General features: G+C 32.7%; 2 protein-coding genes across 2 annotated transcripts; both read left to right on the forward strand.

Moving 5' to 3' along the window:
- The first annotated feature begins 417 nt into the window (after nucleotides 1-417).
- On the forward strand, nucleotides 418-24,247 carry LOC108548587 (uncharacterized). The gene is made up of 9 exons (XM_017901611.1): nucleotides 418-1,510; nucleotides 17,063-17,288; nucleotides 17,590-17,704; nucleotides 19,985-20,210; nucleotides 20,292-20,449; nucleotides 21,244-21,460; nucleotides 21,655-21,817; nucleotides 23,186-24,052; nucleotides 24,212-24,247. Exons 1-8 carry the CDS (start codon nucleotides 418-420, stop codon nucleotides 24,018-24,020), a joined length of 3,033 nt encoding a protein of 1,010 aa, XP_017757100.1. The 3' UTR covers nucleotides 24,021-24,052; nucleotides 24,212-24,247.
- Nucleotides 24,248-24,319: 72 nt separating this feature from the next.
- Nucleotides 24,320-24,865, forward strand: LOC108548624 (uncharacterized). Its single transcript, XM_017901659.1, has one exon. It carries the CDS (start codon nucleotides 24,336-24,338, stop codon nucleotides 24,768-24,770), a length of 435 nt encoding a protein of 144 aa, XP_017757148.1. The 5' UTR covers nucleotides 24,320-24,335; the 3' UTR covers nucleotides 24,771-24,865.
- The last annotated feature ends 1,844 nt before the right edge of the window (nucleotides 24,866-26,709 follow it).

The following is a 26,709-nucleotide window of genomic DNA, read 5'->3' on the forward strand; positions in this document are numbered from 1 at the left end:
GCGTAATCGCATTGGAGCTGTAAGAGATTGCCAAAGAATCGTGATTTAGATTTGCACTCCAAGGAAATATATATGATTTATGATTACGAAACTCCTTAATTCGTGATTCAAGTTTCAGTGGAACAGTGCAACCAAAGTTACCAAAAATTCCAAAGATAGTACTTCTGTTACACGGAAATCATAATTATTCGCAGATTGATCACTAGAGACTCGAGGCAGAATTATTTCGTGAATTAATAAATTCACGTTTCACATTTGCGGGTATATTCTGAATACTGACACGTTCGTGTCACACCTAAAAATATTTCGATCTTTATTGATCTTTTATCGTCGACGAGTCTTCGAATATGTCTGTCACGATCTGAGCGTGACATCCGGCGAACCTGATCACCTATATCGTAATCGAAACACCTGACCATGGTGGCTGAACTGACTGACATTCCCGTTGCAAACGCGGAACGAAATACATCAACAGCTGATTCGGAACAGCTTAGGTCCGCTGTTAAACCAAAGAACAGACCGAAGTGGATTCAAGCTGCTACTAGAGAGCCGATTTACAGTATTTTGGATAGCAACGAGGAGGTGATCGGTAATAACTTATCAACTAGTTTAAAAAGCAACGTGGTAGTGATAAGCGCTGTGAAAAGTGAAAAGACAAGGAAAAACGACGTAGAAGTAGCTCGAATCGAGCAGAGAGAGCTTCCTTATATTTGGCTGCCGACGGGAAGCAAATTAACGTCTCAAGACTCGACTATACTCGAAGTAGAAGATGAAGATCCACTCTATAGCGTGGTAAAAAAGCCTAAAAAGCTTCAGTTACCCGAAACGAGTTTTCTCGAGAGGAAGCTTCAACCGATCAAAGAACAATCATTGGAAGAAAGGCAAGCACAGATAGAGATTTGTTCGCGTCAAGAGGAGCTTCGCCGGTGGTTACAGGTCGCATCGAGACAGCTACCGGAACCACGACATCTCTTCAGTCTTGGAGAAATGTACACGAACCGCTTGGGGGAATTTGATCAGTTGCAAGCGGATTGGAAGAGGACCGTAGCGGTACCCCGAGGGATCGTTGGTCTGGTAGGACCTTACCGAGTTTATCAAAACCCGAATGAAAGAAGAGAGTACATGCTCCAGGAGGAGGAGCTGGTCGAGGAAGTGGTCGATTCGGTTAGTGAAATCGTCTCGCGCGAGAACAACGGGGCCACCGAACACCATCAAAGAGCTAAATGGCGGATAAGAGAAGACGACGAGGAGACTCTGGTGCCTGACATTCGGAATATTCCTGGTCTCGAAGGATTCGCTATGGAAGCGAACAACAAAGAGCTATCCGAGTGGAAGAAAGTTGATGATCAAACTACGATTGAGTACAGTAAAAACGATGAGACATCGAAGTCGAAGGAGGACGAATTTAAGGGAAATATCGGTGGAATCGTTTCTGGTAATGAGGAAAGAGCTGTGGACGTACCCGAGGAAGCCTCAACGGTTTCCACGTCTTCGATAAAGGAGAAAAGGGGTGAGAAATCCATCATCTTGTTCTGTTAATAGCGCCGTTTGTTCAGCGGTACTTTCTGCAGAGGGAAATCGCCGGATCTCGTCGGCGATCTGTTGAGTGAAAGATGCAACTGCGGTGAGATCATCCGACACGAAGGTTGCTCGAGTACAACGGTATAACACTTTGCTCGCGGCATGGTTTCATTTGTTAAGATGCGATGAATTTGTATGCAAGCCGTTCGTTAGTCGTCGTACGGTATCGTGTCGGCAGCCAAAAGAAACAGCTAGCGGTAGATACGACGTGAATTGCGCGTGTACACTCCTCCTCTCGATACGTGCGAGGTGTTTTTTATTAGTGATGTCTCCATTAGTCAATATTCTTGTCTTCGGACTTTTCAACACTGGTATCTAATTCGTATCACTAGTTAACGGTATTGCAACTAGTTGGCAGGTGTCCGATTGGATGCAGGTGTGGACAGCATTTAATGCTCGCATTGATTTCTTTGTAGTTTCTCTGTACTCTAAAATATATTCGTTAATACGAATACGAGGATAAGCATAAACGATTTATCATTAATAAATGATATACTCTCCTTTAATCTCTTTTCAGTTGATACATATCGCTCCATTTCGTCCATAATCGATCTTTTTTCTCATTCTTGTTTTCGTTTCTTGATTCCTGTGAATTTAAATTTGATAAAATATAAACGAACAAGGAATTAAGTAATGGCTTTTCTTGAATCGTTTTAATCAATTTTTTTTGTCCATTCACCCTTAAACAAACCGATCTTTGAAAATTGTTCTAATTGAGCGAAATGTGACCCATGGCGAAGTTTCCATTTTGATCAATCAACCATTCTCACTGCTATAGGATACGGTACTGTGGAACACTTTATGTTTTAACTGACGTATAATTATCACGTATAATCCACCTGCGCTATGGCACGTCAGTGATGACTCACGCTTGCATAGCCAGCTTTTCAACCGCTACAGGAACTTTTCAAATTAGCCTGCTAGGGAACCTATTAACCTCAACTTGCCAGTTATGCGGCGAGATATTTTCCTGCCGTTGGTTAAGGATTGAACTCGAATGATGTCGCGTTTCAATGTTCCCCCTCGGAATACCAGTCATCGAGTTTTCACCATGACGAGGATTCGAGTATACGTCGGACAGCTCTCATGAATCTTACAGTTCCATTACTTTTTATCGCTGTTTGCGGTAATGAATAGATGGTTGCTGCAACTTTCGCTGTTTTTGTGCCTCTTGTGCCATGCTTCCCACCCCATCATCGTTGTGTGCGCAATCAGTACCATAGATCTTTGGTTCTGCAATTTCACGAATTTTTACTAATACAGTGGATACTTACCTGTCTTTTCAATACCTTTTTGTAACTTTCCTTTTGGATCTCATCTGTTTTCCTTCTGCATCCAGTGCTGTCTCAAGTTTTGAAGACTTCAGTGTAGATCTCAACGTAACACTGTCTTTCCTACAAAAAAAATTTATTTCGTTTCATTCCAAGACGAGTGTCTTTTATAGATTTTCATTTAATGTTAGACTTAAGCAGAATTATACGTGGTAAAAAATTTCTGTATCTTTTTACTCATGATAGGATATTATCGAAATTATTCGACTTTTCTCTCAGTCAGACTTTCTTCATTGAATGATAATTTCTCGAGATAGGGTAACAGGTGCCGTTTCAACGAGAGAATGAGTCAATTTATAAGCTTTTGATATAATGATATTAAATTATCGAATAACTTTTTCTTCCAGAATACTCTGCCAGTCACGCGATATCGTATCGACTTTCTTTCATTTGTACTTAAAGAAATATGATATTTACGCGCGTCGAAGGAATGATTTTAGAAAACATATTTCAGTTCATCTGAAACGCGTGAAAGGTATTCGCGAAAGGAGTTTATATTTAAAAATTTTCATTCAGTGATCTAGATCGAAAATCGCGGGCAATCTTAAGTAATACACAAACGCGTCTGTGTCGTTTACCGTTAATGACGTAAAACTGAATGACCAGTGCGCGTTTCGTTTTATAGAAAAGAAAGTGGAGAGACCTCCATCGGCTTTTGTATGGAACCTTGACAACACGTGCGATCCTGAGATACGTTTTATCTCTGATGACCCTTTACTTTCTCGTTTCACTTCGTTTCGATGACGCTATCGGTAAAATCATTAATCACGAAAGTTATTCCGATTTGTCCAACATATGGCGCCACTATCATTGATCCTCTGACAGCTTTGTCGCTTGTTATACATTGCTGTGTTACTATGATTAGGCGATGCATCAGTGGAAGTTGCTCCTTTATCCTGGTAACTTTTGCAACCGGCTTCTTTAGTACAGTTATCCACTTTTGCTCGTGGATAATGGTCACCTACTCCTTTCGAGTGTTAGAACAGAATAATTGCATTTGCACGTGAGAGTTTGTAAAGAAGCTTCTTATGGATAAAAGTGTCATCACTTTAGAAACGTTCATGGGAAAGAATGGAAATAAATTCTTGACTTGAGTTTTTTGTGTTATCGATACTCCGTTTAATCGAAATTGCTGCACGAAACTTAATGCCTGCACTGCTTTACGTAATATTTCACGTGGATATACGTGAATATCGAATACCAATAAACTTCTAGATCAACGTTCTTTTTTATCGAAGTTATATAAATTTTTTGAATCGCTAGAATTATATATAAATTCCACAATTTTTAAACCGAGTTTGGTAAGATAAAATACGCGTGATATTTTATTTTTGACTTTTTATCTAGAGGATAACGATGTATTAACGATGCTTGTATACATGAATTTGATCTGTGTTAGGTAGGTGATCGATAAAGGTGAATTTCTACTATAGCACCGGTAATGTTCCTCTTTTATGAAATTAGGGGTTTGAAAATTGCATTGTTTAGTTTATCAGTGAAACCGAATATTCATGAGTTATTCAATGTATAATTTCTATATTGCGTGTGAAATTCTTTAGGAGATTCTTTATGACTATTAAACTCAGCTGTTTACGAGACTTTGGAATATAAATCACGGTACTCATTGTTCATACATGGGTAACTTACTTATTATTCATACAGTTGATTTTTTTCTTTTTTGGAGAAAACATAGTAGTTACTTTAATAGATTTCGAAACTGTGAAAAGAGGTACATTTTCGTTTAAAGATTTGAATCGAGAAAAAGATATGTTGACATTTATGATAGTAAATTCATTCTTTTAGTAAATGGCAAGCGAAGATTATAATTAATTTATCTCGTCCTAAATAAGCAAAGAAAAAGCGAAGAAATATGATTTTAAGATATTCATTATGTATCTCCTGTTTTACCGAAGTAATGTCTTTCTCAATCTTCTGCAAATGCCTATTTAAATTATACTCTGCAAGAAAAGAATTTTACTTTACAATACCCATTAAATTGGTTACTTAAAGTTATTGAATATGACGAAGGAACGCCTTTTACCGTTCGAGAATATCGCAAGATCGTTCTAACTTCGCTAACGTATCGCCTAGTATAACGTTGCATACCGTTCTCAAGGTGTTATAAATGCCGTATGGTTTTCGCGATGAACAGAGATAAGTTTTCGCAGATAAGTTTATTGATAGCTATTAAAGAAATGGAAAAAATCAATCGCTTATATTACATAAAGCGAGTAACGTGTATTTTCTAACCGTTAATTGTCCTTTAAAACGTGATTAAACGCTTGATACTCAACACTCTGCACACTATGAATACCGTATAAAACTTTTTTCGAGTCTCCTGTAGCATCGTTGTAGTGTCATGCAATACATGATTCTGCTAGTTGCATGTTATTTCATCTCTGCCATACACACAGGGTAGGTTTACAAAAAGGTTAATACCGTTAATTCTTTTTGTAAAGAATGTCAAGATGCATCGACTGATGTAATAAAAAATATATGAACCTATTTTGAAAAATATCGATGACCTTCAGATGTCATCTACACGTACACACATAAGAAAACTGATACCACTAAAATGTGGTCCCCTCGAAATCATTCAAATCCGTGTCAAACATTTTTCGCTACGAGTAATAATAAAGACGTAAACCTAAAGGAGAATTTACTGATCCACCTTGTATGTTTCAAATCCATTAAGTTGCTGTAGAAATTTCATATTTTAATATTAAAATATTTTTTATCTATTTAGATTTATGTTTATATTTCAATTATTTCAGTTAAACATACTTACAATAAGTTCAAACGTGCTATATCATTCGACAAGTTGATATTTTTAATGTTACAATGTACAAGTGCACGTGATAGCGGGATCGTGCGCTTGTTCATACTGCATCATTAAAAATAACATAAAATTGCCAACCGCATGGCACCATCAGTACGAAATCGCAATCTAATGTAAAATCTAATATAGAAATTTAATCTTTCATTCAGTAATGAATTTAAGCATTTCTTACAAATATAAGTACAGTTTGTTACTTTATTATACATGACAGTACAGTGATATCAATGTAATACAGTACAGTGATATTTATAATACTTAAATCGATAGAAAAAATATTTAAGCATTTTTTATCAAAATTGAAGTTAAATTCCCGCGTAAAATATATTTCCATGGATTTCTAAAGAATGTTTCAAACTCAATGATTTTAACATACAGAAATATCTCAAGAACCAATAACATTTCTTTCAAATAAACCGCAGGCCACGACGAACCGAATGCGTTCCAAGTTTCAACACACGCACGGAAGTTGCGGATATCGTGAAAGCGGGGAAAAAAACGAGGTGAAAGGTATCCATGGAAAATACCCTTTCTCATGGAGCAGCGTAATTTTTCGCTTCGAAATCGCATTAAAATGCTCGTTCCCTGACCAACCACAAATCGACATGCGTACACACGATGAGCGCCAATCGTGTGAAAGCAGATTGGTGACATTGTGAGGAGCTGCAAACGAATGGCAGCCGATTTGAGTACGTCATTTTCTTCATTCAAACTTTCATGAATTTTTATCCTGCAAATGAAGACGGAGAAAGATCGCTTTCGTGTCCCGGCAAAACCGGTTAAGCGCTGAAAATGAATTTCGGATACGATTTCATACGTCACAGACTTGAAACTCATTCTTTCGTCGATATCGGGGCTATCTTATTTTTCGCTTATTTACCAAGTTTTTATATTTGTTTCAATTGTGCATCCTGTACCATTGTGTCTTCGTTTTCCTGTTTTCACTTTTTGCTTCTTTTTTTTTGTTACAAGCAACATCTTAATTAAAGTTAGACGCTGGTCATCATTTTTCCAGTGATCACGGAGCCGTTCAGTGCCATGCACCGTAAAATGAGCCGATTAGTCACGCATGGGTGAAGTATAAAAAGAGAAAAAAAATTATGCAGGGGTGTTATCACTGACATCCTTTCAAGGAACACGTAGTCCGCTAACAAGGAGAGTGCAAGTCCTTCGGGTCACCGATTTAGTTGAAACTTTGCAGATTTATAGACTTCGTCATGCAGTTCAAGAAAATAAATTATTATAGCCGTAACTATTCAATAATTTTTGAGATATTTACGATTAAAGTTTGATTACTTCCTTAATTATGTATTTATTTCCGTCACTTTTTATATAGATCTGTAGCCTAACGGCAACATCCGTGAATTCCTATGCTGGAGAACCGGGGTTCGATACCACTCGTCGTCTGACTTCAAGGATAGTTTTTTTTTAAATTTATTTTTAATTTTGTATTAATTTTTCGCCTCTGGAAATATTATAAATAAACAATTGTAACTAAAATTTCTTAATAAAAAAATTTATTTTTTACGCTTTCTTATGTTAGTATATATTCATTATAAAATAATAAGAATACTATACAAGAAAAACAGTTTTCTATAGCAATCTTATTTACTATAGAAAGAAAACGAAAATATAAATAATCATTAGATACAGGAAATACAAAACCTATCGCTCATGTAAGTATTGATTATTAAATTAAATATTGTATAAAAATATTGCCTATAATTCCAACTTTGCTATACAGCTATAAATGTTCGTCATTTAATTACAGAAACATCAAAATTTATTAACTTTCTACTGTCGAATTGATTTGTAGTATCTAGTTCGAATACAAATTTTACCGCCTGCGATCAGCGCCATCTATGATTTTGGACCAAATGCTCGGAAAAGTGATAGGAACATAGAATAGGCAAAGAGGTCGTCAAAGAGCTCGTCACGTGATAGACAAGGACAGAGAAGGAATAGAAAAGAATAGAATGGTTCCGGCAGTAAAGAATTATTAATTACTCAATTTCTGGAATTAATTTATGAACTTTTATAATTTCATTGCAAAGCTGAAACTTTAAGCAACATTCTTATATAACTTTCGTAAAGAATTTTGCGCTAATTAGTTAGTTATTAATAATTGTTTGACGGCGTCCATGATTTCGTAACGGTGGCCATCACGATCTTTCGTGAAAATATTTAATACTCATCGAAACTAGAATCAAAATGTGAACAAAAGTGATATGAGAAGATTCGCAAGAATATTGTTTTTATAATGAGTGCATAAAGTTCCATAAATTAATTGCGTAGAGGATAGTAATTAATGAAAAACCAATGGCGTCTTCGACAATCTTCGACAATAATTCAAACATTTCGTAGAATAATTATTAATAATTAATTAATTAGGAACAAATTTATATCGAAAAATATATTGGAAAGTTCTTGAAGGATCTAGCTTTATGATGCAATTCTAAAAGTTCATAAATTAATCACAGATTTTGAGTAATTAGTGAATTTTCCTCTGCCGATTTGATTTATTGAAATATATTCGGATCACATAACCAGAGTTAGTAAACTGACACCAGAGCCATCAATGTTCTCGTTGCGGAACTTGAGCTTCGAGTCTAAAATCATAGATGGCTCTGGTGTCAGTTTACTAACTCTGGTTATGTCCTCCGTATATATTTTAATAAATCAAGTCGGCAGTGGAAAATTCATTAATTACTCAATATCTGTGAATAATTTATGAACTTTTATAATTCCATCATAAAGGCAGATCTTTTAAGAACTTTTCAATATATTTTTCGATATAAATTTGTTCCTAATTAATTAATTATTAATAATTATTCTACGAAATGTTTGAATTATTGTCGAAGATTATCGAAGACGCCATTGGTTTTTCATTAATTACTATCCTCTACGCAATTAATTTATGGAACTTTATGCACTCATTATAAAAACAATATTCTTGCGAATCTTCTCATATCACTTTTGTTCACATTTTGATTCTAGTTTCGATGAGTATTAAATATTTTCACGAAAGATCGTGATGGCCACCGTTACGAAATCATAGACGCCATAAAACAAAAATTAATAACTAACAACTTAGAGTTAAATTCTTTACGAATATTATATAAGAATGTAGCCTGAAGTTCCAGATTTGCAATGAAATTATAAAAGTTCATAAATTAATTCCATAAATTGAGTAATTAATAATTCTTTACTGCCGGAACCATTGTATTCTTTTCTATCCCTTCTCTGTCCTTGTCTATCACGTGACGAGCTCTTTGACGACCTCTTTGCCTATTCTATGTTCCTATCACTTTTCCGAGCATTTGGTCCAAAATCATAGATGGCGCTGATCGCAGGCGGTAAAATTTGTATTCGAACTAGATACTACAAATCAATTCGACAGTAGAAAGTTAATAAATTTTGATGTTTCTGTAATTAAATGACGAACATTTATAGCTGTATAGCAAAGTTGGAATTATAGGCAATATTTTTATACAATATTTAATTTAATAATCAATACTTACATGAGCGATAGGTTTTGTATTTCCTGTATCTAATGATTATTTATATTTTCGTTTTCTTTCTATAGTAAATAAGATTGCTATAGAAAACTGTTTTTCTTGTATAGTATTCTTATTATTTTATAATGAATATATACTAACATAAGAAAGCGTAAAAAATAAATTTTTTTATTAAGAAATTTTAGTTACAATTGTTTATTTATAATATTTCCAGAGGCGAAAAATTAATACAAAATTAAAAATAAATTTAAAAAAAAACTATCCTTGAAGTCAGACGACGAGTGGTATCGAACCCCGGTTCTCCAGCATAGGAATTCACGGATGTTGCCGTTAGGCTACAGATCTATATAAAAAGTGACGGAAATAAATACATAATTAAGTAAGTAATTAAACTTTAATCGTAAATATCTTAAAAACTATTGAGTAGTGGCGGCTATAATAATTTATTTTCTTAATCTGCATGACGATATCTACAAATCTGCAAAGTTTCAATTAAATTGGTAACCCGACGGACTTGCACTCCTCTTGTAAGATATAAACATTTAAGGAGGTTGAAAGGTATTTTATGAAGCCGGTAGAGGCGATAGAAAATTCTTTTCCATGGTATTCTGCCGCTATCGGAGACATACCAGAAATAGTTCGATTTTATCCAGATTTTAACCAGATTTCGTATCATAAATTAATGTGGGAGACTTGTATAGAAGATCATGACAATTATTACACTTTATAACAGTGATTATTGACATATCAATGTTTCTTGTTAATAAAGAATCAAATTTCTCATGTATGAAAAGTAGTTTAGTAGTTACACATATTTTTATATAAATTTGTTGTTATTTAAAGTTGACGTACAGTTATTTTTGAGTAATATAAATCGAAAAAAGAGATATTTTAAGTACTTTGGTTTAAACTTCCAATTAACCAAGTGTAAGATTCAAAAAATATGTTCTTTATTTTTCATGAAGGTACTTTAGATGAATAATTCATTGCCGTCTAGTAAAAGTGTGTTTTAAATTGATGGAAAGTTAATCTCCTCATTTGTTGAAGTAGTCTAATATTCATTTTTGTAAAGAACTCTTTTCCTTTACACTTGACTTCATCCTGTTGTAATGGATCTCTTTTTCATACGACCAAGTACAATGTAACATTTTATTTCTGAATTTTTTATTTTTATTTTTATTTCGTATTATTCCATCAGTCAGTGTGCTTGATATTTTCTTTGATTAACACGTTTAATCCTCTAAAAGGTACTGGTGACCCATGATAGTCAGTAGAAGTAGAACGATCATTAATCGAATATATTCTTTACTATATTTCATAATTATAATTATAGAAGAAGATTGAAATACTACTAATTTAGCATGACTGTTATTTTTTATAAATTGAATATTCTTTTGATCGATTAATTGTAACTTTTATACCAGCATTTAAATTTTTGCCAAAATATTCATTTTTCTGTTCTACTAATCAGTACATGTTCATTCAGCTTTCATTAAAGAGTATAATTGCTTCAGCAAGAGCTTCATCAAGGCCAAAGAATATTTATATATTAAAGATCAGATATTTTACTACAAATATTATCCTTTGATCTTTACAGGTTTATCCAAACATCATCTTGTATAACTTTCTAAAGATCCATTAACGATCCATTACATATATTCTTGCACAGCTTAACATATTAACCCCAAGCTAGTCAAATTAATCTTTTACTCATGATCAACGTCATTCATCTTTTATAAACTACACTATTATTAAAGTTGCACGCAACAAAAATTTCATCTCATCAATTTCCTGATCTACCATACACTTTTAACGAGATCTATCAGGAAAGTACTGGCCAAGTTGAAAAATCAGAATAGAGGTACATGGATGCTAGTCACGGATGGTGCCGGTAATTCATACAACAGGTGGTTGCAGCGAATTCTTTTCTTCCATCCTTTCTCAGCGTTCACATGAGCTGTGCATTATGGTATAATAAGTTATCGCTTTGCGTGGGCCACCACTGCAGAAGGTGAATGATTAATCAGATTATAACAGGATTGCCCACTCGTGAACATATTAATTTAAATGTTGCTTTTGATTCTTCGGATAGTTTGCGTGTTGGCATATAAAAATGTTCACTGTTCTGCAATATGAACTTTAATCCACTTCTTTCATGTATATTTTGATTATGATTGTATCAAAAGAGCTTTGATCCAGTCGATTTGCTGGTAACATGCGCGCTGGACGGCATCTCTGTAAAATTATAGAGGACCTTGATACGTGATGTTTTAATCGCACGTTTTATGAGTAGAGTGTTAAAAGGAAATGCTTATAAATTTAATAATACCTATAAATCTTATCTATATCTAATCAATTTGTATACCGAAAATAATATTTTTAGAATTATAGATTAAGGTTAATTGTAGTATACCTTCTTACTTTATTTTTAAGATTACTCTCATTTTTAATTCAGACTTCACAATTTTTCCAAGTTGTTAAGCAGGCATTGTGAAATATATTTTTCTTCGTAAATACTGCAGTACTCCATGAAAGCACTGCATCGAGGACAATCCTTTTTCGTATCCTGAATAATAATATTAGAATTACTACCCGCAAAAGAAACTCTATGATATAAAAATAATAGAAAAATCTTTCTCACCAAGGCAAGGAAATAATATGATTGTTCGATTAGGATTGTGTCAAAGCGTATCTAGGTCGTTCTCCAATTCCACGGAAAATTTCAAATATCCTACGGTTTCCACCATCAGTAATGCGAAAATATAAAAGTAACATAAGCTAAGCGGCACGCGTTGATCGTGCACTTCTGTCGGCATGTTGAAAACGAGGCTACGAGAAACGGCATCATCATCGTCGCGGTCATCTTCATTATCATCATAGACATAATCATGTTCGTCCTCATCATCATCTTGGCCACCACCACCGTGTCGTATCCCAGACCAGTCGATATGTTCCTTGCTGCATGCTTCTGGGTTACCATCCATTCCGTTTCGTGATAGTGTCTGGAGCACTTCTACCTTGTCGTTCCGTTGCAAATCGCGGTGCATGGTGCACCTTCGCTGCAGAAACTCTCTTCAACGTTTACCATGGACGGTAATTCGAGTGTACCTGTGAAAACGATTGTTTTCTTTTGACATAAGCTCCAAGGTAAATTTTTTTACGTTAATATTACATACCATTGGTGTAAGTAACGGGATTCCTATCTTGATTTTTTTTGAATTTCCAAATGTGGTAATTTATAGTAATAAATGTCAAATAGCTAATACATAATTATTAATCAATATAGTATGCTATGTTTTTAAGATTTTTGTCATTTTTATTGTTTTCGTGATTTTTAAGTGTTCAAATAATAAGCAATAAGTGAATTATTTATAGGAACTTATTTTGTGGTATTTAGTTAAAAACTCCAAGTATTGAACGCAGTGATCAATAACAATTAGATAATCCAATATCTTTGTTGTGTTTAAATGCATTTTCATTTGTGTATTTTTAGTAGTGCTTATTTACGATCATCTCATCGTGTTATTTGTCATTTTACTTAAAGTGTTTTTCTTATATCCAGTATTCAAATAAAAATAATCTAAATGCATCACTAGACATCTCCTGTGAATAAAAAGGTCTTAGAAATGATACTAAGAACTGTTGATTGCATGATTTATGATAGATAAATAAAACTTGAAGTATAGGTTTTTGTTACCTCGCATTAAAAAGAAAATCAATTTCTCGAATCCTTCTGCCAGCTGACAGACGAGCTTCTACCTTCTTTTGCAACTCTCCGACGACATAATGGCAGACTGTGCCTGATGAACCGTACGGTTTCGAATTCATGGAGTATCAACTCAATCTTTTATGCAGATGAAATTTCACAAAATTTCACGTTTCATGTCATAAAACGATGTAGATATGTGAACACTAAAAAAGCATAATATTTTATATTATTGCATTAATATTATTTAAATTCTTAATTATACGCAATAAGCCATAAAAATTTAAGAATTTAATTTCTATAAATTTTCTGGTATTGGTAATTTTGTATTGAACTTGAAAAAATATCATAGATTATTCACCTTTTATACTTTTATTTAACTTTTGTACAGTATTATTATCTAATAGAACATATTTACTTCAGTTGAATAGCTTTTTTTTTCTGTTTAATTTGTTTTAAAAAGACAGTTTCCAACATAGATATGTTTATTTTTTGATATATTATTATATTCTAGAAAAAATTATGTCTGACAAACAAAATTTAATTTGCATAGACATTCCGTATAACTTTTTCCCGCAAATTATACAGTAGATTGTATCAATCATATTTTATAATACATAGTTCTCATAGAATTTCGTTATTTAAGTGTATAATTTTCGGCTTCAGTATAATAATTTATACATTTTATTGAGATTTTGACATATTAAAAAGATTAGAAATTTCGAATTTGCATATGAAGTATCAAAGGTGAATCATAAATATTTGAATAAATTATTACTACGCATCTCTATCCATAATATAAATTATTAAAATATATAATTTGAAAACACACTTAAACAATAATTTGTAAACTATTTTTGCTTAAACAGAACAGAGCTTTAATTTTTTTTTTATTATTGTCGAACACCTCTCTAATCCATTGCTCAAATTGCACTCTCACGTTATGAGATGTCATATATCATCAGGGAAGCGTAATAGATTATGCTAGGTATTCTGTGCATTTGTTAATTTGTACGAATGCATGCACGTTGATTAAAAGATAAGCTTCTGGAATACCTTAACATATTTTACGCGGACACGCTTATAACCTCCTTCGACCATACATACCTGTATATTATTCGACTATAATTCAAGTATATCATGTGTATCATTTTCTCATAAATTAGCGATAACAGTTGTCTTTGATAAAGCTATAGATATCTTTTGATCTTAATCGAATAGTAACCTCGATACACTTATGGTACTAGTATTTTTATCGACATCTAACCCTACAGTAATCTTATGGATTTTCTTCCTTTTCGTACCGTTTCTTGACCTTTTTATCATTATGTCATTTTTATTAATCATATGCTCGTACAGTGCATCTCAGCTTCAATAATGCTGAACTTTTTCCGTAAAATAAATGTTGAATATTGACCCCTAACCTCAACGTTCGCATACACTAGACGTTGCATAATCATAGAGTCATTTCTCTTGCGATTTCTTAATAACACTATTGATTTTGCATTGAGACCGCCTACAAACACAAAGAATAATAGTATTTCGTATCTTGAAGTAACGGAATATACCCAACTTGTTATCCAATAGTCTGAAACAGCCGACAATTCTGCATGTTCATTTATTATGGACCATTACGAACGACTGTTACAACCATCGATGATCATTTTTCATTTTACCGGTTTCCATACCTATCGAGGAATAATAAAGATTTAGGTGATCTATCTCGTTTATCGCTTTGAACGTTAGGGCAATGGAAATGCAGACGAAATTAGCATTCTACCGTTGGTAATGAACCGACGCTTTCTCGTGTTCATGGAGTCAGTTGGTAAATAAATGGAAAGTCAATGACTAATCTTGATTCTGATTTTTATGTGTCGTTCCGTTAAATATTTAAATTTCAGCTGGATTTCACAGGATCCTGTTATAAAGACGATTTTTGAACATCTGTGATTTAATTGGATAAATCGACCGCATTTTTAGAATATATTTTCACCGTCTTAAAATACAGAAAAATATAAATATCAATAAAGTGAACTTTTCAATTTTCTATATTAGGGTACTTTTGAATTCAGTCGAGAATAGTTCAGTGAAAAACTATTCGAACTTATTACCGGCTGGATCAAAATGGCATTTATCTAGAGAGCGACGTTTAATTTTCCCTGGAATAAATTACATGGTGGTGTAGGTCCGTTAATTATCAATGATTTAACTAATCTTGCGAAGATTTTATACAGTAATCATTGATAAAAGAGCAAAATTACAAAACGTGGAAAACAAATTATTTGAACTGCGATTATATCAATTAGCAAATTTATGAGGTGGCTTTCGAAGAAATTAACTTCGCTACCTTATCGACTCTTCATAATCAGCTGCGTACTTTAACCGTGAAATAGTCCGTTTTTAATCTCAGTTGTTATTGCAGATTTCATTATACCTTTGGCTCGTTCTAATCGTATTTCCAAATCTCGATACATCTATGCTTTAGATGTATCTTCTTGATCGATTAATTCAATTCTAAAATAATCGACTTTTCCAACTCTCAGATTCGTTTCGTCGCGTTTAGAACCTCTTTAAATCATTCGAGTCGAAATTACCAAAGGAACAGTTGGATGTACGAATTCCTCTAGCGAAAGTTACTCGTATTATTCCACTGACCCAAAAGGCTAAGGAGAGTGGATACAATTAGCAGGTCTCCAAGTGGAATTTGGGCAACCGGCTCCAGAATCTGTTTTATCGTAACAAGAAACTTGCTGTTCATAAAACGTAATATGTAAGTTTTAAGGTTAAATTAAAGATAAGTTCTGTTTTCTTCACAGTAAATTTACGGATTAATTTATTTTGAAATAAGGAATAGAGTAATTTTTTTATATGAAAAATCAATGCAAGAATTGCAGAATAAAAGCATTCATTTTCTAAGAAATTAATTTTGTTTATCGACTGGGTGCACGTTTATTTAGCTGCGTTCAGGTTTATTGAATGACATTCTAATGGTTGTTTCGTTTCAGCATCAAATGTTTGTGCAAGCTTTACTGTTTGTTTTAATATCCATGAATTGATAACTGTGTTACTATTATTTTTACTTTTTGAATGGTTTGCAAGGCTGGTTGTTTATATTAATTCATCGAGACGTGTGTGTCGTCTTCAATGTTATTTTGTAAGTTGGATTTCAAAGTATTTATTGATATAACGATAACCTTAGGTTTCGAAACTAAACGATTCAAGCAAAACTTTTTATTAATTTCATTATCAATTTCTTAATTGACCATGAAAATCTGACTGTATTATATTAAATTTTAAATGACTTTAATTTATGTAAATATCTGTATTCGTATTTTGATTGATTAATCACCAATTTTTTAGTTGGTAAGTTGTACAACGAGGAAAGTGAAAGGGTTGTGTTCCAGTCTGTTTCTATTACTTTAAGAAGATATAAGATAAGCAACTTTTCGGATCTATGTAGTAATCTGACAATGCCTTATCTGATGTACCTTTCATGCTCCTCGAGTTTCGTGGTTAGCACACTCCTTCCAGTTTCTCTTATACTTTCTCACGTGAATATGTTACGATCTTCATTTTTATACGTTATTCTCTTTATATTAACATTTAGCACTTTTGTGTATTATGTCAGTATTCTTAAAACTATAATTTATGAGCTTCCAGTTAAAAAAGGATATCATTAAATATGCAATTTGTAAAATATTAAAATACAGAAGTATAATATTGAATACGACTTTCTAGAGCTAACTTCAAAACAATGTAAAACAAGGATTGAAAATTAAAATATAAAAAACATGATTCTACTGCAATTAATAAAATAAAATAAATTACATTAATACAAAATTGTTTCAACTATTTCAATATTATATTAGTATAGAATATGTAATAAAATAGCAACAAAAGTTATTTTGGTATTAAATTAATCTAAGTAATTTTACTACTTACATTAAAGACATATTAAGGTCTACAATCGAAACTTTTAATCAATATTAAAAGTCTAAATGGCTAAAAAGGGTATTTAAAAAAAGTTTGCCAACTGATTATTTCTTATTTACATTTAAAATCATTTTATTTACGCTTTCGACTATTTCAGCCAGCAATGAACAACACGATAAGGACAGTCTGAACGAGACAGGAAGCACAACGGGTGGCACCGTGGAGGGTGCACCTGGGGGGGCCCCCAGCAGGGGTGAAAGGAATCCAGAGGCCGAGGCAACGACTGCAGAAGCATCACGATCCGCTCCATCTAGGTCTCTGGTCTCCAGGATCCTTTCTAGGACACGCTCTTCAAGCGATTTATTGGATCATTCTGAACCCTTGTAAGACATTACGATCGTTTGTAGAACTTAACACATCGACATACACAATAATTCATGAATGATGCATAATAGAATAACTGAAAGTAGTTTCCGGTTTCACCATGTAAGGTTGTAATTTCGATAATTACGGCACTTTTCACATGTTATACGAGACAGGTCAAAATCGTAACTTACAATTAGTATAATGCATCGTAAGTACTGGCTGTATTAAACTCACAGTAAATGCAGTTTATGTTGACGGTAAAAATGAAAAGGTGAATATCCTGAGGTCGATGGTCGGATTTTATGATGATTGTTACAGTTCTCAACTATGGGTCGTCCTTTCGAACGTTTATGGTCAACTTGTCGTAGTGCTGATGATCGCTCTATGTTTAGCCGAGGTCATGGATACACCTGTGCCTTTGCTCAGTTTACAGGTAAATAGAGACGCATTCTAGTATTCTATTTATTGTAATCGTTACTCTATTTCTACGACTAAATTCAAAATTCATTATTATCTTATCTAGGAAAATACGTCATCGTACAGAGTAACAATGTCTAATCAAATTATCATGGGTAATCAATTGACTCATATTGATTTGTGTAAATTCACTATTGCTTGATCAGATAATTGGTATTTTCAAAAATTGGAAATTTAATATTTAGTGACAAAATGGAATAGATGCCAGAAGGCATTCGTGCCATAAAGCACAAATGTACAGCACGAGACACACCGCGAGGAGAATGTTTGAAAGGAATAGCCACGTTCGGTAATATTTCATCCAACATCCGAGAAGAAATAGGTACAGCATTCGGTTAATCATTACTGTTCGACCATACAGAACCTGTAGCGTTCACCGTGCTCTTTAATTTGCACGGACACGTTCGTTCCTTACATAGATATAAAACTCGGTGAATTTTCTTCTTTACTCTGTGCGTTTCACGATCGTTCCGTTTGGGATTTTTTCGTATTTCAAGTCTAGATAACGGTACTACGATGCTGGCTATATAATGATTTTGTCCAACTATTACTCCTAGTATGATCACATCTTTTTAATGTACCTTGAAGAGAGACATTTATAGTTTTTAGAACATTGAGACAACGATGAGTTTGTACAGGCACGAATTACTTATTTATTAATTCTTCAATGTTGGCTTACATGTCTCAATAGCTTTATTATCCCATATATGTGAACTGATATTTATTTAGAAAGTAAAAATATAGATATCAAGGTTGAATTCTGCATTAAAGGATGGTGGTTTACCTAACCCAAACCACTCAGAAATAGTAGGATCTCTCTGAAGTCTTACATTGGGTAAGATCTTGATACTGATAGATAGAGACTAGGACAACGTTGGGTCATTTCAGTCGGATCCACAGTTCTAGAATGATGATACTTTAGTCTGATATATCACAGCTTGATAATCTAAAGAGAGATTAGGATAATCGGTAACATGATCCTTCGATTCAAGGATAGTTCAATTTTATACAGCTTTTGATGTACCACATATGATTCCATGATCTTGTGATGATTTGTAACAAAATCCTGTACTTGTATAGTAGTCCAAGCTATACAATAGTGTATGGTGATCCTACAACATGGTCTTTTGATTCTTGGGTATTTCTATAATCTTGCAGTACAACCTTAGGGTGTTCGATGGCAATGTACCACGTATACATCGTAATTCTATGACCTCAAGGAATAGTCTCACGTAGTCCCACGTCCTCTAGGTAATCACAAGTAATTTTCTATGACCCCATATTAGGTCAACGTATAATCTTTGAACATTAGATACAACTAGGTAAACTTCAATATTGTTTCGAAGAGTGAAATAAAAATTTTTCTACCAAGTTTTAAATCGGTTTGAATCAAAACGTGTTGTTAGGAGTTACCGTAACTCAAAGAATTGGGTTTACCATTGAAACTCTGTGCTATGTAGCGCAAGTTGTATTTACTTCAACGTTTTTTTAAAGACTATGGTTGGTTTGCAAATTAATTTCAAGGTATTTTCATGCTATATTTCAGTACGGTTATTAAGGCTTTTATTCAAAGAAGTATTGACGGTGACGATTAAGTATAATAATGTTTATGAGTAGAACATTGAAATCGGTGACAATTAATATGGTATAGAAAGTAACATGATATATAACGTGAAATATTAGTACTTTTAAACATATAATGTGATCTTTATAATATAATTGATGGGCTACTTCTTTAAAGCTTATTGCAGGATGAAAGATTTAATTAGATTTCAAGGTTAATATCATTTCTTTTTAATTAAAATCAAATTAACGTTTTACCATGCAATTTTTGAAATAATCACTCATATTACACTTCTTATACTTAGTAGAAAATTTTAACTCTAAGTTCATTAATAAGATCTATTTTTAAAATTTTCTGATTATATCTTCGTTATCTTCGATGACTTCATATTAATCAACTATTCTATTAAAAAGAGACAAAAATTTGAGTCTCTTTATATACATATATGAAGGTCTGCTAACTTATCCACATATATTTCTTTTCTCAGACTTTTTCATTCATTTGTGCTATGCTAAAAATTGACGTCTTTCTCTATTTAAATTTTGGCAGTCTTATCATCTTATTCTCACATTACTTTACGTATTCTCTAACAAATTTTCTAACAAATTTAATTTCAATTACTTTATCATTTTATTTTTGTTATCTTTATTACTCATTTTTCTCTATTTTCAGGGCATATTTCTGATGTATCTATATGTGGGAAGTATAGCGGTGATCATCAGTATCTATATTTGGGTATTGGTAGACAGTTGTGGAAGCCTCGGTACCGGTGCAACCGGGGTCGACGACGCGGAACTCGGTGGAACATCCTTAACCAGGTTTGGATCTTTGAAACGCGCTCACATCTCGCGATCTAGAACGGCACCAACAAGTTTTTACATTCGGGTTGGAGCACTCCGTAAGTTCCTTCACCTACTTTGCTTTTCATTAACCCTATATAATAAAGAACAAAAAGGAATAAATGAACGTATTCTCACAGTCTTCGGCTTGGCGACCCTGGTCTTCAACGGTTTAGAAATGGCAATGCACTCTATGATGCAAGGTGCAGAATGTTTGAGTGATGTCGTCTTCGTACATCCAGTGCTTCATGGGCTATTCACATTTCTTCAGATGCACTTTCTCTTCGTGAACTCGCAGGTGACTAGACGCATAATTGAACTTTATACAGAATCAATTAGCTCCAGGTCGTTGAAAGGGAAACATTAAGTTTGATGCCACTTTTAATTCTTGGATTATGTATTTCACTGCTTTGATTTATTTAATTTTTATGTTGTTTGTTCTTTTCAAAGTAAAAATGCAGATATATTAATATATGATTAAAGATGATTTAAATTAATATATACAATTGACATATAATTGGAGTCACTTTTAACTGAAGAAATGAATATTGGATAAATATAGTATAATATAGGTGAATAATAATTAATTTATTGTCTCTTTGGCTTATATAACATTTTTTAACGTCCTAATACATAATATAGTACTTATAAATGTAGGAAAAATTTATCAGAATAACTGCATACAAGCGATTCTTTTTAAAAGTGAAAGGAGATGTAGAATAGTGAACTTATGAAATGCACATATTACATTTCCGACAAATAATCGGGTAAATAATTATTCCTTTCTAATCTAAGAATTGATCTAGAAAGTGAAATTATGAAAAAATAATGATTACATTAAACTTTTCATAGTTTCACTTTCTTTTTAAAAATTGATGACTCTCTTCTTAATCATATTTGAAAATATAATTTTTAAAGTAACTTTTAAAGTCATCATTAATCATCAGTGATTATCCAGTGATTTGCAGGTACAAAGCGTGTTAATTATCTATAGATAATAATCTGTATTTTTAAATTTTTACTGTTACATTGCAAAAATGTTTAGTGAAAGGATGATTAATACATTTATGAAATTGTCTTTTATAAATATAGGTTCTTGTGGAGAGATTTGGTTTGGCAGCAAGATTCGGATTCATTCATTTAACTGCCACAAATATTGCTGTTTGGGTTCGATTAGTGATTTGGGATTCTGCTCAAGAATGGACATATTTTGTTCACTTAGCGCAACGAGGTCTGCACAATTCTGTTTCTCCACTAAATCTTAGAGGATTTCCAGAGTCTTTGATAAGACATTCTCGAGATTTATTAGGTATGTTTCATTTTACGTATATGCAAGTTATTTCAATATATAAATAACTATTATAAATATGCATATTAAAATTATATCACATTATAAATAAATGGCACATGTATATGTATACACATAAATTATTTCAATTATTTTAATGTAACAATGTCTTTTTGATTTTTCGATTTGTATTCAAAATTTGTGTGATTTTTCAGATCATTCTTCAGTAGAGAAGCACGTTTTTCAACCATATCAACCTATTTCGAATGAGCAAATCTCACAAGTAATTGCTTTACAAGAATGCTTAAATACCAACACTCTTGGGCAGTTATGGACGTCAAGCATGCCATTTCTCTATCCGTTCATTGTGCAATTTAGGTACATTTTAAATCGTTAAGTATTATCTATTAACACATTACAAAGAAGAAATATTTTTCCAATATATTTCGATCCTTTCTTTTTATCAATTCAACTAATTTAATTAATTTGATACACTGTTCGACATGAATTTTAGTCTATAATATTCATCGGGTAATTCTTGTGGAGTTTACTTTCTTGAACATGAATCCGTAATCGAAATTGCTCCAACATTCTCAGTTTTAAAAAATTGTGAGTTTTTCTAAAAGCGTACAATTATTGGCTAAAATGAAGTAATACGTAAAAAGTAAGAACGTTAGGAGTTGTCTTATTGTTGCCTTATAAGTTAGGTGAGAATATCCAATGAGAGTTTATCAATGTACATAATTATAATTATTCATATTTCTGAATAATTATAATTTTCAATCCAATATTAGAGATATTATGCGAAATATTCGAATTCTCAAATAAAAATAAATAAGAACGAAGAAATAAAATCTGAAAAAAAAAGATTAAAACCTGAAAAAAGAAAAAATAATTAATGGCTGAAAACAAAAAAAAAGAAATTAATACCTGAAAAGAAAACAAATATTATTAATAAATTGTTTAATGGGGTGGGGTGGTCAACCTCAACCTCACTTCGGACTCCCCCCCTTCCATTCGCGCACAAAAAATGTAGACGTTACACTTCAGAAATCGAACCGACAAATGAATTAAACAGTGGAGCGTCGCTCCTTATATAGCCTCCGATCGGCCGAAGAATGGCGGAAATTTCCGAACTTTACCAATTCCATTAATTACTATTTTTCCACTGTAATAGCCAACAATTTATTAATTTTTTTACTGGTATTATTATTTTACATCGTGAACTATTTGTTAATAACAGTATCAATTTGTTATTAACAATACGTTTGAAAATGTATAAACTTTTTGCGAATTATAGGAACATTTTGGCACAAGTACGTTGTAAGCTCAAATAATTGCCAATAATTTATTAATTTTTTCACTTTTATTATATATTTACCTGATGAACAATTTGTTATTAATAATAAATTTCATAATTTATACATTTTTTATAAACTATAACTACATTTGTCCTGTAAAGGATAAATTTCTATGATACGTGTAGATATGTAAAAATATCTTTATTTACTCTATATTTTTGGCTAAAATGAAATATTACATGGGAAGCAAAAACATTAGAAGATTTAAAACTCACATTTTTCGAAAACTGTGGGTGATGGAGCAATCTCAATTAAAGATTCGTATTCAGGAAAGTAAGCTCTACGCGAATCACCTATTGGATATTACAGATTAAGGAAAAGGTTAAAATTTGTTGGACGATGTTATTTGATTAAAAATTTTATACCTTTTTTAATTTGTTTTCAGTTTAATTGCCGCTGCAGTGACTTTTGTAATGGGTCAGAACGTTGGTCGCAATCGGTTGTTACACAAGCAAAAGTTTCACGGCAGTAAAGATATAACAAGTCACACCAAAGTTGGGTGCGATGGATCTAGTAAAGGTTTATTCCTCGGCATATTGTGCATGGTCGCTGGCATAGTAGTCATATTAATATTCCTGGTCGTAAGAGAAGACGAACATTTTCCCTCTTCAACTTTGTCCTGGTTAACCTGTGGTACCTTAACTAGCATCTTGACTTTGAGCACTTTAATGACGGCTAGTGGACTCGTACAAGTTCGTCAGATGTCTGTTGTGACCAGAGCGCCAGCTACTTTAGATACTTTGCTATCAAACGTGGCTCTTTTTGGAGTTCAATTATACTCTATTTTCACAATTGTAGTTTGTGCTTGTTCCTTGACAATTCTGGAAGACGAAAGCGACGAAACGCGTGGAAGACATATCATGTTACTCACAGCATCGATTTTACAATTAATCCAATGTTTCGCTCAAAGTACATTAATTGCCGAAGCATCGAAGAGATCTTGTATAACTCGTTTTCAAATAATAGCGAAACCAGCCAGACAGGTGATCACTTTTCTGCTGTTCAGTAATTCCGTTTTATGGGCTTTCGACACTGTGATCACACAAAATTGGATCTCGCAAGAGTTGCAACTAAGATTTTTCGGTGTACTTGCCTGGGGCGTTTTATCCAGGATCGGTCTGCCTTTGTTAATATTTTACCGATTTCATAGTTGTGTACTGCTGTTGGAAGCATGGAATAAATGTTATAGAATGCCAAGGGGAGAACATCCGCTCAACTGACGATACAGAACGTTACACCCATGTTCCTCTAGGTTTGTTCTTAATATCATATGAAACATTAAATATAAGACTTATACATCGAAGTTTTATTTTGTTTTGTATTCTTTTTCTATTGACAAATATTCATAAAAAGCCTTTCTTTTTCTGAACATTTTAGTAAAGAGGAAGAATAACAATCATTTCTTTCGTAGATTGCAGTCGAGATCGCACCGCTCTTATTGCCGCAGAAAGGTGACTATCAATCTGCGGCAGGATAACGAATGGTCCTCCACGATCCAGAGAACCCCAAAGAAATTATTCTGCCCGAATTCGTGGATGACGAATTCGGTGAGTTTCGTTCCTTTCGTCGACAATAGGCTCTACTTCGATCCAAATTCTTTATTCCGCATCGCGACACCTGTTATGGATCCGCAGAACTTGGAACACCTTATACCATCATCCAGAGTAATGCAACGTCATCGTCATCATCATCATCACCCTCACCGTCGTCATCATCATCATCACAGGAAGCACCGACGTGTAGTCAGTGATCCAGGTACAAGAAATTGGAACACCGTTAATCAAGATGTGAGACGACACCGTAGAATGTTTAGTTGCGACACCGATATTACTGGATTGAGATTGATGAAGGAGGGATCGATAGTTGAGACCGACAGGAATATTCCATCTCCTGACGAGATGAAAACGTCGACTTTTAGGAAAGTGCCATGGCATTCGAACTTGCACATGCTCAAGATCAGAAGAACTTAGCATGACAAAATGACGTAAACCTGATTTGTCCAAAAATTTGAATAAGCTGATCGATCGTCTCGTTGTCTTCTTTTCTCCTTCGTTCTTCGAAGGAGTTTAACGATGAGGCATTATTTATCTTATTATAGGGAGTTGTACTTTTGGCATTTTTAAGTTCACGATTCTAGTTCCTCGCATATTACATCATTTCAATCTGTTTCATTTGATGTTTGAAAAGCAAATTAATTGTTTATTTTTATTTAAGAATAAAAGATTATTGCTTATGAACATAAAAATGTCTTCTATTCAATAAATAGAATGCTTCTTTTATATCATCTTAATGTAAATAAGTGTCTCCTAATATATACTTTAGGCATTTATTTTTCTACTTAAATCTTTTCATGAAATATTAAACAGAAAGGCATGTATAAATTAACTTTATATAACTTTAATAATGGAGAAACTTATTTGATCTTGAGGATGCTAAAAATCACTTCCTAGTATTAATAATTGTACGAGTATCAGAGTGAGTAACAATATCCCTAAGAGTGCAGTACCTTTTCATTTTACGTGCAATATTATTGTTTATAAGGATTTAAGCGTAGGAATTTATTTATTGTGCAAGTCATGTGAATAATGCGATACTATTAGCCATCAAGATTTTGTTACCCTTTTTAATTCGTTACGAATACGGAAACACCATTATGCAATTATTTGTTGTTTCTATTTTCCTTGTTTAAAAGTGAAGTATATGTGATTATTGTTAACCAAGCAATATTTTTGTACATATTTATTTATCAAGTTTTCTGTGGCAAGTAAGAATTGTTGATATTTACACATAACTGTATGATGTATTTATTGAACTCGCGATACATCGTATGGCAGTTTATATTTCGATGAAAGTACATTCAAAGCGATATATCATTTGCTGATTGCTCAACTCGCATTGTTTGTCCAATATTTATCAATTTGTAATAAATTATTTGTAATTCTCGTTCGCTGCTGACTAAACCAATATCTTTCAAAAATTGATAGATTTCTTAATAAAGATAGTAAGTAAATTTGAAATGTTTGAAAATCTAACTTTTAGAAAAATGATTATAAATTACATAAAAATTGCAAGTGGCTAGGAAATATGTTATGCTATATTGCTTCAAGATTGATTAAAAATAATTTTTCCTTCTTCTTCCTTTCCATAGGTATACATACGCAGTATGGTTGGATTTGTTGTATTTTTCAAAGGCTAGCAAAGATCTAGCATTACCATGTGCATAATGTATAATATTTATTTAATCTTGAAGAAATTATTAAAAAATTTTCCAACACCGTATTCACATCATGAGAAATTATATATCAGTTCCCTACCGAGTTGAGCACCAGCCTCTCATTGAGTAAAATGGACAAAATGTTTACCATATTCATAAAACGATTAACATATGTAGGTAATAGCGTGAAATAAATCTAGGGTTAATCAATAAAAAAACAACGAAACATTTTGTTTACAAATAAATGCTTTATCATATAGTAATTAATTACGATTAGTGAAAATATGTTTAAACATGAACAAAATTAAATTCAAAAAAAATGAAAAACCATACTTATACATCTTACAGAAATACATTCTAATATATTATATTATTTTTGAATGCATTACCATACAATAAACAACTAAAAATAAAAGATTATTTAAGAAAAAATCATAAAAAAAAGACAAGAGTAATTTTTTCTTCACCACATATTTAAAATCAATCATAAAATCAATTAAACCATAAAAGAGTGAAATCGTTTTACCAATTGTTACTAGTTACTTGGTTATTATTTAGGAATTCAATTCGTTAATAGTATAACAAGTATGAATATACTTCATATATAAAATACACTTCTTTCCTAAGTGTATCCCGAATAAATTTTCTTCGAAATATCATTTGCGTAAAGAAGATATATCTTTCTACATTCCAGC

The sequence above is a fragment of the Eufriesea mexicana genome, unplaced genomic scaffold, assembly GCF_001483705.2.
Source record: "Eufriesea mexicana isolate 0111107269 unplaced genomic scaffold, ASM148370v2 scaffold474474821, whole genome shotgun sequence".
NCBI classification, from domain to species: domain Eukaryota; kingdom Metazoa; phylum Arthropoda; class Insecta; order Hymenoptera; family Apidae; genus Eufriesea; species Eufriesea mexicana.